Source organism: Callithrix jacchus, chromosome 1, assembly GCF_049354715.1.
Source record: "Callithrix jacchus isolate 240 chromosome 1, calJac240_pri, whole genome shotgun sequence".
In the NCBI taxonomy this organism is placed as follows: Eukaryota; Metazoa; Chordata; class Mammalia; order Primates; family Cebidae; genus Callithrix; species Callithrix jacchus.
Window position 1 is genome coordinate 200143484 of NC_133502.1, and position 14051 is coordinate 200157534.

A 14051-nucleotide genomic window follows, 5' to 3' on the forward strand; every position below is an offset into this window, starting at 1 on the left:
CTGGGTAACTTAGCGAGATCTCATTTCCATAAACAATAAAAATCAATTAAAAAAAGAAATTATAGGGCCGGGCGTGGTGGCTCACGCCTGTAATCCCAGCACTTTGGGAGGCCAAGGCGGACGGATCACAAGGTCAAGAGATCGAGACCATCCTGGTCAGCATGGTGAAACCCCATCTCTACTAAAAATACAAAAAATTAGCTGGGCATGGTGGCGCATGCCTGTAATCCCAGCTACTCAGGAGGCTGAGGCAGGAGAATTGCCTGAACCCAGGAGGCGGAGGTTGTGGTGAGCCGAGATCGCGCCATTGCACTCCAGCCTGGGTAACAAGAGCGAAACTTTGTCTCAAAAAAAAAGAAATTATAAAATTATAAAAAGATGCAATTCAATACTATCAAGAAAACGTCAAATAAGAATAAACAGGCCAGGTATGGTGGCTCACACCTGTAATCCCAACACTTTGAGATGCTGAGGCAGGTGGATCACCTGAGGTCAGGAGTTCAAGACCAGCTCGATCAACATGGTGAAACCCTATCCCTACTAAAATACAAAAATTAGCTGGGTGTGGTGGCACACACCTGTAATCCCAGCTACTTGGAAGGCTGAGGCAGGCAAATTGCTTGAACCTGAGAGATGGAGGTTGCAGTGATCCAAGATTATGCTACTACACTCCAGCCTGGGCAACAGAACAAGACTCTGTTTCAAAAATAATAAAATAATAAAATAAATAAATGAAAGGTATATAAGCCTCTACACAAAAACCTGAGAAAAGTCAAGTCCAAAATAAGTGGAGACATACGAATGTCAATGGCCTGGAAAACTCAAATATTGTCCAGATAACAACTTACTCCAGGGGCATCCAGACATCCACAGGAAGCAAGGGTAGATTCCTAGAGATTGCATGACTGGTGGGAGCCATGCAGTGGGTAAACTGAACTTACACAGTCTGAGAAAGTATGGTACCCAGAGGAGGCTCTGGATGAGAATACCCAGGTCAATGTATGTATATATTCCTGAGCCCATTTGGCCAGCACTTCCTCCTCCCAGACACAAGGCTATCATACCAACTGGTTAGGGATGCAGACAAGGCCATCCTTATACCATACTCTTAATTTATGGTAATAGAACTGGCAATGCCCAAAGGGTGACACGGCTTCTGGCAGCCTCTGGTCAGTGACGGCAAAGCAAAAGGCCAGCGGGCCCCACCTGCATGATGCTGTTGAGGCGAGGCTGGAGGCTGCTCAGGTATTCCTTCTTCACCTCAATTTCCTTGAGGATCTTCTCCTTGTTGGATAGGCATTCACAGTACTTCTCTGCCAGCCTGTTGAGGGAGGACAGAGCATTGTCACCCAATGTCCCCCAGGGATACCCCAACATGCCTATTCACTGTGAGACTGCACCTAATGGTAGTAGCCATGATTAACTGCCAATGTTTATCCAGCACTCAATGTGTGCCAGGTAATTTTGTGAGCTCTTTACAAGCATAATTACATTTAATCCTTATAAAGACCCTGGAAAATGGGGACTTTTCTTATCCCCAAAGGAGGAAACCAAGGCTCAGGCAAGAAGATAACTGGCCCAAGAGCATCCAGCTAAGAACAAACACTGCGTTGGGCTTTGAATCAATGTCTCTCACTCCCCAGAGGCTCTGTCTGCTCTCTAACCAGTAGGGAATACCCATGCCATGCTCCATTTCTTGCTTAAGAGGTCAGACTTAGCAGCTAGATAACCCAAATGAGGCCCATGGACTGGCCTGGTTAGAACATGGTGGGAATAGATTCTGGGCCAGTGCCACAAAAATGTAGCACTCACAGCTGAGTCTGTGCCTAGCACAATCAGTGGACTGGACAGCAGAGTGATAGGCCGACCCCATCTGCTAAGACACTGACACAAATTTCATAAGAACCAGACTCGGCTATGCCTAGTGGCTCACGCCAGTAATCCCAACACTTTGGGAGGCCCAGGCAGGCAGATCACTTGAGGTCAAGAGTTCAAGATGAGCCTGGCCAACATGGTAAAACCCTGTCTCTCCTAAAAAAATGACAAAAATTAGCAGGGTACAGCAGCACACACCTATAATCCCAGCTACTCAGGAGACTGAGGCAGGAGAGTCACTTGAACCCAGGAGGCAGAGGTTGTGCTAAGCCAAGATAGTGTCACTGCCCTCCAGCCTGGGTGACAGAGTGAGCCTCCATCTCAAAAAAAATTAAAAACAAAAAACAATAACCAGACTCAGTGCTTATTACATTCATAATAAGAACCAAACACAGAGAATGCATTCCATTAAAAAAAAAAAAAAAAAAAGGCAGCTACTTTACCATCAAAAAACAGAACAGGGCCGGGAGTGATGGCTCAAGCCTGTAATCCCAGCACTTTGAGAGGCCGAGGCGGGTAGATCACAAGGTCAAGAGATCGAGACCATCCTGGTCAACATGGTGAAACCCCGTCTCTACTAAAATTACAAAAATTAGCTGGGCATGGTGGCGTGTGCCTGTAATCCCAACTACTCAGGAGGCTGAGGCGGGAGAATTGCCTGAACCCAGGAAGCGGAGGTTGTGGTGAGCCGAGATCGCACCATTGCCCTCAGTCTGGGTAACAAGAGCGAAACTCCATCTCAAAAAAAAAAAACAAAAACAGAACAGATATACCAATTAAAAGCCCTACTATTCCTGTACAAATTTGAAAGGGGAAAAAGTTACCATGAATGGAAAAAATGCAACCATGAAAAGTTCATTATGAAAAAAAAACACTATATTTTTAGAATGACTTAGTACTGGCCGGGCGTGGTGGCTCACACCTATAATCCCAGCGCTTTGGGAGGCCAAGGTGGGTGAATCACCTGAGATCCAGAGTTTCAGACTAGTCTGGCCAACATGGTGGAATCCCCATCTCTATTAAAAATACAAAAATTGGCCGGGTGCAGTGGCTCATGACTATAATTCCAGCACTTTGGGAGGCCGAGGCAGGTGGATCACGAGGTCAAGAGATAGAGATCATCCTGGCCAACATGGTGAAACCTCATCTCTACTAAAAATACAAAATTAGCCAAGCATGGTGGCACATGCCTGTAGTCCCAGCTACTCAGGAGTCTGAGGCAGGAGAATCACTTGAACCCAGGAGGCGGAGGTTGCAGTGAGCCGAGATCACGCCATTGCATTCCAGCCTGGGCCATAAGAGTAAAACTCCATCTCAAATAAATAAATAAAACTCTTTATTGGTATAGAAAAGTTTATACATAAAGTGTGACTTGAAGCATTATTTATGACAGCAAAAAATGTAAAACTAGACTGTTTTACTAAAAAAACGTAAATACTACACTGCGCAACTAGACTGTTGCACAACCTCCTGAAATAATGTTTAAACAGCTTTATGCCACAGGTATACACTTACAGGTAAGGGAAAAGGCAAAATACAAAATTAGATTTATGGTACAAAAGATAAGGTCTTAGGCATTAAAATTTCAAGGGGAGACCAGGCATGGTAACTCACACCTATAATCCCAGCACTTGGGGAGGCCAAGGTGGGAGGATCACTTGAAGCAAGGAGTTCAAGACCAGCCTGGGTAAAAGAGCGAGAACCTGGCTCAACAAAAATAAAAATATTAGCCAGGCATGATGGTAGGCACTTATAGTCCTGGCTACTTGGGAGGCTGAGGCAGGAGGATTGCTTGAGCCCAGGAGGTCAAGGCTACAGTGAGTTGTGATCATGCTACAGCACTCCAGCCTGAGCAATAGAGTGAAATGCCATCTCTTAAAAAAAAAAAAAAAAAAAAAAAAGGGCCAGGCACAGTAGCTCATACTTGACACCCAGCATTTTAGGAGGCTAAAACGGGCAGATTACTTGAGGTCAGGAGTTTGAGCTCACCCTAGCCAACATGTAGCCAAACTCGTTTCTATTAAAAAATACAAAAATTAGCTGGGCGTGGTGGTGCACACCTACCACCCAGCTACTTGGGAGGCTGGGGACTGAGAATCACTTGAACCGGGGAGGCGGAGGTTGAAGCAAACTGAGATCATGCCACTGCACTCCAGCCTGGGTAACAGAGAGAGAAAAAATCTCTCAAATCATCTCAAAAAAAAAAAAAAAAAAAAAAAAAAGCCGGCCAGGTATGGTGGCTCACACCTGTAATCCCAGCACTTTGGGAGGCCGAGGTCAGGAGATCAAGACCATACTGGCCAACATGGTGAAAACCCGTCTCTACTAAAAATACAAAAATTAGCCAGATGTGGTGGCATGAGCCTGTAGTCCCAGCTGCTCAGGAGACTGAAGCAGGAAAATCACTTGAACCCAAGAGTGGAGGCTGCAGTAAGCCGAGATCATGCCACTGCCCTCCAGGCTGGCAACAGAGCAAGACTCTGTCTGGAAAAAAAAAAAAAAAAAAGGCCGGGCACGGTGGCTCAAGCCTGTAATCCTAGCACTTTGGGAGGCCGAGGCAGGTGGATCACGAGGTCAAGAGATTGAGACCATCCTGGTCAACAGCATGGTGAAACCCTGTCTCTACTAAAAATACAAAAAATTAACTGGGCATGGTGGCGTGTGCCTGTAATCCCAGCTACTCAGGAGGCTGAGGCAGGAGAATTGCCTGAACCCAGGAGGCAGAGGTTGCAGTGAGCCGAGATCGCACCATTGCACTCCAGCCTGGGTAATAAGAGCGAAACTCCGTCTCAAAAAAAAAAAAAAGGCCTTAAGTAATTGTAATCACAACCCTAACTCATCAACGATGAAGTTGGTGAAGTTTTAACTATCCAGTGCGAATTAATCATAAAATGGGATTTGGTTTTAGAGACTATCCTGAGAATTCTACAGTGCTTTGCTGCCTTATCGTGGCTTACAACAAAGCACTAACACTTTGTGGTTAAAGGTCAGGAAGGAGAAAATGCTACCTTTTACGCTGCTCCAGCTCCCAGTCCAGGCGTGCCAGTGTTTGCTGGTGAGGGTCTCCCATGGTGACTTCAGCCTTGCTGATATCTGGTGGAGCCTCCTCATAAAACTCCTCTAAACTGACCAGATCAATTTCTTCATGCTTTGACCTACAGGCAAAAACATGACATCAAGCTGCTATTCTCAGGAAACCAGACTATAGTTTAAGCAGGCCCAAAATTACCCCCACATGTTGCTTAGCCCTGGTCTACAACTACTTAGGATCTTGGAATCCAGACTTCTCCACAAATGCTCACTAGTAGATGTTTCAGTGTGAAGAAAGGTAGCTAGTGACATGCCATAGGATCCTTATCCATGCTGTCCAACCTTTTTACCCATAAATTAGCTAAAGACCCAGAGGGGATTCTTATCAAATTTACAAATATCTCCAAGCTAAGCAAGAGAGCTAATAGCTAAAAAGTCAAAGAAAAATATTACAGCCTGGCTCTAGCCTGTCAGTTTGAAACCAAGACATGTCATTTAGCAGGAATAAATATAATGGTCTGCTCTTAGGTTCAAAACATAAGCTGTATAAGCACAGAATGGGGAAGACTCAGCATGGGGGAAATGGATGAAAAAAGATCTAGAGGCTTTTTTTGCATGCATAGTGATTTATATGTATAAATTAAAAGAAATCCTGCCAGGCATGGTGGCTCATGCCTGTAATCCCAGCTCTTGGGGAGGCCAAGGTGGGTGGATCACCTGAGGTCAGGAGTTCAAGCCCAGCCTGACCAACATGGTAAAACCCATCTCTACTAAAAATATAAAAATTAGCCGGGAATGGTGGCGCATGCCTGTAATTCCAGCTAGTTGGGAGGCGGAGGCAGGAGAATCATTTGAACCCAGGAGGCAGAGGTTGCAGTGAGCCAAGATTGCAACACTGCACTCCAGCTTGGGTAATAGGGTGAGACTCTGTTTCAAAAAAAGAAAAAGAAAAAAAATCCAACCCTCTTTGCTGCATTAACATAGGTGAGTGCTAGGTCATGGTCAGATGATGGTAATAATAGCAGTAGCTATCATTTATTAACAAGCACCCACTACATGTCATCCTTACCTCATTTAAGCCTCACAACAACTCTAAGAGGTGAGGCGTTTTAATCTCCATTTTTCCACTGAGATGGAGGCTTCTATCAGTAAGCAGCTTGCCCAGGGTCCATAGCTAGTGAGTGGCCAAGCTGGGATTTGAACCCAGGCTGTCTAACTCCAAGATCTATGCTCCTTCCATGTGGCTGCCTGCCTCCCCACAGGCGCAAGTTCCACTCTATTCTGGGTTTGTCAGTTTCTACTTGCGCGATGATTACAGACCAGTGCATCACATTCTTTTGTTTTTGATATCTTTTTAATTTTGAAATAGTATAAGACTCCAAGAAGTTTCAAAAATAACACTGACAATTTATTTCCTCCATGTACCCTTCACCCAAGTTCCCCCAATGATAATGTCTTATCTAACCACATTGTACATTGTAAAAACCAGGAATTGACAATGGTAGATATTATTAACTCAAGTACAGACCTGATGCAGATTTCGCCTCTATTTGTATTTAACTATTATTATGCGACGATTTTGTGGAGCAGATAAAAAAGATGCCTCTCAAAAATCAGCATTAGGGCTGGACGTGGTGGCTCATGCCTGTAGTCCCAGCACTTTGGGAGGCCGAGGCAAGTGGATCATCTGAAGTCAGGAGTTCGATACCAGCCTGGCCAACATGGTGAAACCCTGTCTTTGCTAAAAATACAAAAATTAGCCAGACATGGTGGTTCTCACCTGTAATTCCAGCTACTCAGGAAGAGGTAGGAGAATTGTTTGTACCTGGGAGGTGGAGGTTGCAATGAGCCAAGATCACCCCACCCCCCTCCAGCCTGGGCAGAGCGAGCCAGACTCTGTCTGCCAAAAAGAAAGAAAGAAAGAAAGAAAAATCAGCATCAGGCCAGGCGTGCTGGCTCACTCACACCTGTAATCTCAGCATTTTGGGAAGCTGAGGCAGGTGGATTATTCGCACCCAGGAGTTTGAGACTGGTCCAACATGGCAAAACCCCATCACTACTAAAAATACAAAAAATTAGCCAGAGGCTGGGCACAGTGGCTCATACCTATAAGCCTAGTAATTTGGGAGACCAAGGTGGGCAGATCACGAAGTCAGGAGTTCAAGACCAGCTCGGCCAAGATGGTGAAACCCTGTCTCTACTAAAAATACAAAAATTAGCCAGGCATGGTGGTGGGCGCCTGTAATCCCAGCTACTCAGGAGGCTGAGGCAGGGAATCACTTGAACGTGGGAGGTGGAGGTTGCAGTGAGCTGACAGCACACCACTGCACTCCAGCTTGGGCGTCAGAGTGAGACTCCATCTTAAAAAAAAAAAAAAATTAGCCAGGTGTGGGTGGTAGTGCATACCAGTTGTCCAGCTACTCAGAAGGCTGAAGTGGGAGGATCATCTGAGCCCAGGAAGTCAAGGCTGTAGTGAGCCAGGATTGTGCCACTGCACCAGCCTGGGTAACAGGAGTGAGACCCTGTTTTAAAAAAAAAAAAATCAAAAAAACAAAATAATCAGCATCATGATTATTAAAAATATTCTGGACCCAGTGTCTAATGGGCCCCCTACACATGTCAAGTTTGTTACAGATAAAAGCTGCTTTCCGTTTGCAAAAACAGGTCTGATCAAGTGAGAACGCTATCCCTTCTCTTCCCGTTTACTCCTTCCTCCTTCTCATCTCTCAGTTTGGTTTTGAGGAAGGACACTGACAAATTGTAGTTTCTTCACCCAAAGGCAGCTAAGTAGCAAGAAATTCAGGTTAGAGAATAAAATCCATTTGCAGAAATGAATTGCTGGGACCACAGAAAGGAAAACTGGGCCAAAAGGTTAAAGGATGTGACTGGAAGTGAGCTGCTCCCATACAATGTGTCCAGGAATCAAACTGGTAAAGACCCCTGATAGGGAGAGGGACTGGGTTTTATCAAGTGGAGAGCTCAAAATTCAAAAAGGTCAGAGAGGCTTCTGAGGTTCTTTATGCAGCCTGAAACCACTGCTTGCAATTCTCCCACATTCACCCTTGAATTTGCCCTTCTCCCAGATCCTACAGTTTTTCAAGTTCATCAGATTTATTTCTAAAGAGACAGACTTAGGCTGGGCACAGTGGCTCATGCCTATATTCCCAGCTGTTTGGGAGGCTAAGGCAGGAGGATCACCTGAGGTCAGGAGTTTGAGATCAGCCTGGCTAACATGGCGAAACCCCATCTCTACTAAAAACACAAAAATTAGCCAGGCGTGGTGGCAGGCACCTGTAATCCCAGCTACTCGGGAGGCTGAGGCAGGAGAATCACTTGAACCTGGGAGACGGAGGTTGCAGTGAGCTGAGACTGTGCCACTGCACTCCAGCCTGGGTGACAGAGCAAAGACTCAGTCTAAAAAAAAAAAAAAAACGAGAGAGAGACTTACAGTGAGCTATATGGGAAAAAGTAGTTCCCAAGAGACCTCATGTACCAAAGCCCTGTGTTCCCAAACTCACTTAAACTCCAAACATTTGGTGATCTCCTTTTGTAGGTGCATCACCTCATACAACAGGTTCTGGAGCTGCAGGTGATAGGCATCTACTTTCTGCTTAGCCTGAAAGGAGGATAAGATCAGAGGTGAGCAGGGCAAGTCAGGATGGGGCAGAGGAGAGGGTCAGCAAACTAAGAGAAGGTGTAAAGGGGATAAAGAAGGGGATGGGGCCAGGTGTGGTGGCTCACCCCTGTAATCCCAGCACTTTGGGAAGCCAAGGTGGGCAGATCACCTGAGCTCAGGAGTTTGAGAGCAGCCTGGCCAACATGGTGAAATCCTGTCTCTACTTAAAAATACAAAAATTGGCCAGGTGTGGTGGTTCACGCCTATAATTCCAACACTTTGAGAGGCTGAGGCAGGTGGATCACCTGAGGTCAGGAGTTCGAGACCAGCCTGACCAACATGGAGAAACTCTCTACCAAAAAAATACAAAATTAGCTGGGTGTGGTGGCACATGCCTGTAATCCCAGCTACTTGGGAGGCTGAGGCAGGAGAATTGCTTGAACCCAGGAGGCAGAGGTTGTGATAAGCTGAGACTGGCCATTGCACACCAGCCTGGGCAACAAGAGTGAAACTCCGTCTCAAAAAAAAAAAAAAAAGAAAGAAAGAAAAAAAAAATTAGTCAGGCATGGTGGTGGCAGGTGCCTATAATCTCAACTACTCGGGAGGATGAGGCAGGAGAATGGCTTGAACTCAGGAAGCAAGCAGAGATCATGCCACTGCACTCCAGCCTGGGTGACAGAATGAGACTCTGTCTCAAAAAAAAAAAGCGGGGTGTGGGGGGGCGGATGGGGAGGAGAAAAAAGGAAGGCTAATTCAACCTTTTAACTCCTACCTCATGGGTCTGATCTCTTCCTTTCTTCAACCTGATGTGGGCTAATCGGTTAAGCTTTTTCAAAGTCATGAAATGCACACAGCTCTGGATCCTCCGTTCTTCTATTTCAATTGCCTGTGGACAAAGAAAATAGTAAAGCCCACTGACAACAGGGGCTGGGTCAGCTTCCTTTTTAGTCTGCTGCCACTGACCCATCCATCCTCATCTAGAGCCAAAAACAGGCACCAGAAGGAGCTCAGAACCACGAGGAAAATAGAGGGATGACTGTATAAGGAAAATGCTTAAGAATCTTGGGCAAAAAAAAGCAATTTCTTCTTGGACTAGAGTAACAGGAATCCAAGACGGAGTAAGGGCAGTCAATGCACAACCTGTCTCTATAGAACCTACACAGAGATCCCAGCAACAGTAACATCTTGCCATAAAATTTGACCTCTATAAATAACATTACAGGATAATTTAAATAAAAAATAACAGAATTATAGCCATAAAGTTTGGCTACAACAGATTGAATGCAATAATTGTAACAAAACTTGCCAGCATAAGCAAATATGTGAGATTCCTGGAAAAAAAAAGGATTTTAAAAAATTTGTCAAGTTTTTAGTCACATTAATTTCTCTGCCTCTAAAAACTCATTTATTCATTTAATATTAATGATAATATCATTTTTGGTCTCTGCAATTTACTGGTACATATCAATCTTTGTATCAAGGAAATTTATAAGTACCACCATTTCTGAACACCTAGCAAAATGCCTAGCACTTAATAAACATTAATTGGATGAATGATCAAATTAGGGAAAAAAATTAATTATCCTGTATTTTAATCACTGCAATTAGTGACTAAGTGGTGATGAGAAGTTCCAATAAACTAATAGGTTTTGGGAGCCCTGAGGCTCCAACCACCTGATCATGGCTAGGACAGAAGACCAACATCAGGAAGGGCTCTGGTAGGTACAAGAAGAGCCTCATCTAAGCAGACCCACCAGGTTCACGGCCACCGGTCCCAGTCCTTACCACATCCTTGCCACCCCTGCTCTTCAGGTCTTGGATCTCAGCCATCAGCCTCTGTAGCTCCTGGCAGGTGTACTTGTATAACTCATAGTCTCTGCCAGGGTCCCGCAGATCCATCTCAGCCTCCTCACTGTAGTATTTACCTTCCTGTAGAGGCAAGGATAAAGGCTCTGTGTGCATGTGATAAAAGTCTTCCTGTCGGGATCAGGGACAGTTGGCTGACATCTCTTGTTAGATTAAAACAGTAATAATGAAGCCCCAATCAGGTCTCTAAAAGATCTGGTCCTTAAATCAAATATTTTTCTTCTCTTCAAAATAGAAGAGACCTTTCTTTTGCTCTTTCTGATTGCACAGTAATGTATGCCTGGTGTCAAAGATTCAGAATATACAGAGGAGTATCAAAAAGAAAATGGAAAAATTGCCTATAATTTCACCTCTCAGCCCAAACCACCACCACTGTGAAGACTGTGGGTAAATAAACATTTTATTTGTAAACGAAATGAGCTCATATCATCCATGTTGTTAAGTGCAACTTTCCATCTGTATTAGTCCATTTTTGCACTGCTGACAAAGACACACCTGAAACTGGGAATAAAAAGAGGTTTAAATGGATTTACAGTTCCACATGGTTGGGGTGGCCTCAGAATCATGGTGGGAGGTGAAAGGCACTTTTTTTTTTTTTGGAGACAGAGTCTCACCCTGTCACCCAAGCTCTAGTACAGTGGCATGATCTCAGCTCACTGCAACCTCCAGAAAGGCACTTCTTACATGGCAGCAGCAAGAGAAACATGAGGAGGGTACAGTCTTCCTTCTGGCTGCTTTCACAGGCTGGTGTTGAGTGTCTGCGGCTTTTCCAGGTACACGGTGCAAACCATTGGTGGATCTACCATTCTGGGGTGTGGAGAACGATGGCTCTCTTTTCACGGCTCCACTACGCAGTGCCTCAGTAGGGACTCTGTGTGGGAGCTCCAATCCCACATTTTCCTTCCGTACTGCCCTCCATGAGGGCAAAAGTTTGCTGCAGGAGTGAACTTTTCCATACATCCAGGCATTTCTATACATCTTCTGAAATCTAGGCAGCATCCAGGCATTTCCACATCTTCTGAAATCTAGGCAGAGGTTCTCAAATCTCAACTCTGAACTTCCATGCACCCACAGTTTCAACACCACATGGAAGCTGCCAAGGCTTGGGGCTTCCACTCTCTGAAGCCACAGCCCAAGCTCTACATTGGCCCTTTTCAGCTGTGCCTCATAATGACTGGGACACAGGGCATCAAGTCCCTAGGCTGCACACAGCACAGGGACCCTGAGTCCAGCCCACAAAACCACTTTTTCTTCCTGGGTCTCTGACCCTATGATGGGAGGGGCTGCTGTGAAGGTCTCTAACATGGCCTGGAGTCTTGGGGATTAACATTAGGCTCCCTGCTACTGATCCAAATTTCTGCAGCCAACCTGAACTTTCAAAAAAAATGGTTTTTCTTTTTTTTTTTTTTGAGGTGGAGGCTCGCTCTTGTTGCCCAGGCTGGAGTACAGTGGTGTGATCTCAGCTCACTGCAATTTCTACTCCCAGGTTCAAGCAATTCTCCAGCCTCAGGTTCCTGGGTAGCTGGGAATTACAGGCTCCGGACACTAGGTCCAACTAATTTCAGTATTTTTAATAGAGATGGGGTTTCACCACGTTGGCCAGGCTGGTCTCCAACTCCTGACCTTAGGTGATCTAATAGCCTCAGCCTCCCAAGTTCTGGGATTACAGGCATGAGCCACCATGGCCAGTCAGGATTTTCTTTTCTAATGCATCTTCAGGCTGCAAATTTTCCAAACTTTTATACTCTGTTTTCCTTTTAAAATGAAATGCTTTTTTTTTTTTTTTTTTCCTGAGACAGCATCTCACTCTGTCCCCTAGGCTGGAGTTATGTGGCGCAGTTTCAGCTCACTGCAACCTCCAATTCTGGGTTCAAGCGATTCTCCCTGCCTCAGCCTCCCAAGTAGCTGGGATTACAGGTGTCCACCACCACGCCCAGCTAATTTTTTGTAATTTTAGTAAAGACAGGGTGCCATGTTGGCCAGGTCTCGAATTCCTGACCTCAGGTGATCTGTCCACCTCAGCCTCCCAAAAGTGCTGGGATTACAGGTGTGAGCCACCACACCCAGCCAAAAGCCAAAAAAAAAATTTTTTTAATAGCTAAGTCATAAATGAAGTTGACAGATTCAAGGATAGAGAAACAGAGAAAAGGAAGAAAAGAACCTGCCAACTACATGAGCTGTCAGGCCACAAGAGGTTGTGTGGGCACATGGTTTTGGTATTCTCTCAGCAGTACACTCCGGGATTCAACATATCTGAAGCTCCAGTGCCATGCTGCAGATGGACTGCCTTCTTCTGACCATCAGGAAAGCTGGAGATACATATCATACTGGAATACATTTTCTGTGCAGGTACTAACCATGTCTAATACAGGTTTGCTGGTTTTGAAGATGCTGCAGTTAAACCAGATGTGGACTCTCAGGTTTTGTGGAGAAATGGGAACCCCAGTCACCTTATCAAGTGGAAGTCACCAAAAAGTTGCCCCTGATAGATGTACAAGCTGCTGCAAACCCACAGCCAAGTGCTTGGCCATGAGATGTAATTTCTCAGCAGCAGGGCAGCCCTGACTGAATGATCTCACCTGCTCGGTATCAGATCGATTCCGCTTTCCTTCAGGTGGGGCTCCATCGCTTCGGATCACTTTGGGCTTCCGTTTTTTGCTTGATTCTGATGACATGGTTGTTCCCTGATGTCAAGAGGAAACAGCAGAGACCTGTTAGGAGGAGAAAGCTTTTGAGATTCTTCTGGAGTCATAACACTGAAGTAGAACTAGAAGTTCTGGCCCTTACAGATTTTGTAACTCAAGAAAAGTCATTTAACCCCTCAAAGCCTCAATTTAACCCTCTGTAATACAAAATAGGGACTCATCCCTCACCCTGTCCAAAATAAATTCTACCTCCTTTTTTAAAAAAGGCATCTCCACCCACCCCACTGATCTCAGAATCATCATCATCTTTTTTTTTTTTTTGAGACAGAGTTTCGCTGTTGTTACCCAGACTGGAGGGCAATGGCGCGATCTCGGCTCACCGCAACCTCCATCTCCTGGGTTCAATCAATTCTCCTGCCGCTGCCTCCCGAGTAGCTGGGACTACAGGCGCGCACCACCATGCCCAGCTAATTTTTGTATTTTTAGTAGAGACAGGGTTTCACCTTGTTGACCAGGATGGTCTCGATCTCTAGACCTCGTGATCCACCCGCCTCGGCCTCCCAAAGTGCTGGGATTATAGGCGTGAGCCACCGCGCCCAGCCAGAATCATCATCTTCAACCTCTCCTTTCCCTGCCTCTACCCATATCCTGCTCCATACTCACTACAGAGGAGACCAGCATTCAAGTGTTCACCCAGCTAGCCGGCACCACGTGTCTCTCCATCTCAACACCCTAGGCCAGGCCCTCCACATTCCTCTCCAGGACTACTCTAACAGTGTTGCCCAACAATACTGTCTAAATTATCTTTATTAAAAAAGACCGGCAGGGCACAGTGGTTCACGCCTGTAATCCCAGCACTTTGGAAGGCCAAGGTGAGTGGATCACCAGAGGTCAGGGGTTTAAGGCCAGCCTGGCCAACATCGTGAAACCCCATCTCTACTAAAAATACAAAAATCAGCCAGCCATGGTGGCACATGTCTACAGTCCCAGCTACTAGGGAGGTGGAGGTAACAGTGAGC

The 14051-nt window shown here is 45.5% G+C and overlaps 1 protein-coding gene across 8 annotated transcripts in view; it reads right to left on the bottom strand.

Annotated features, from left to right (window-relative positions):
• The window catches only part of THOC5 (THO complex subunit 5), a 41173-nt gene that overhangs the window by 24339 nt on the left and 2783 nt on the right, over positions 1–14051 (bottom strand). For 4 of the 8 annotated variants that reach the window (XM_078337399.1, XM_035268793.3, XM_009008825.5 and 1 more), the window contains 6 exons: positions 12967–13071; positions 10307–10450; positions 9294–9407; positions 8424–8521; positions 4884–5030; positions 1207–1321 (listed from right to left, as the gene is read on the bottom strand). In XM_078337399.1, the coding sequence (XP_078193525.1) occupies positions 1207–1321; positions 4884–5030; positions 8424–8521; positions 9294–9407; positions 10307–10450; positions 12967–13062 (714 nt within the window). In that variant the 5' untranslated portion in view covers positions 13063–13071. Of the gene's footprint in view, positions 1–1206; positions 1322–4883; positions 5031–8423; positions 8522–9293; positions 9408–10306; positions 10451–12966; positions 13099–14051 lie in introns of all 8 variants that reach the window. The other 4 variants (XM_035268808.3, XM_009008838.5, XM_078337391.1 and 1 more) reach the window with 1 other exon arrangement.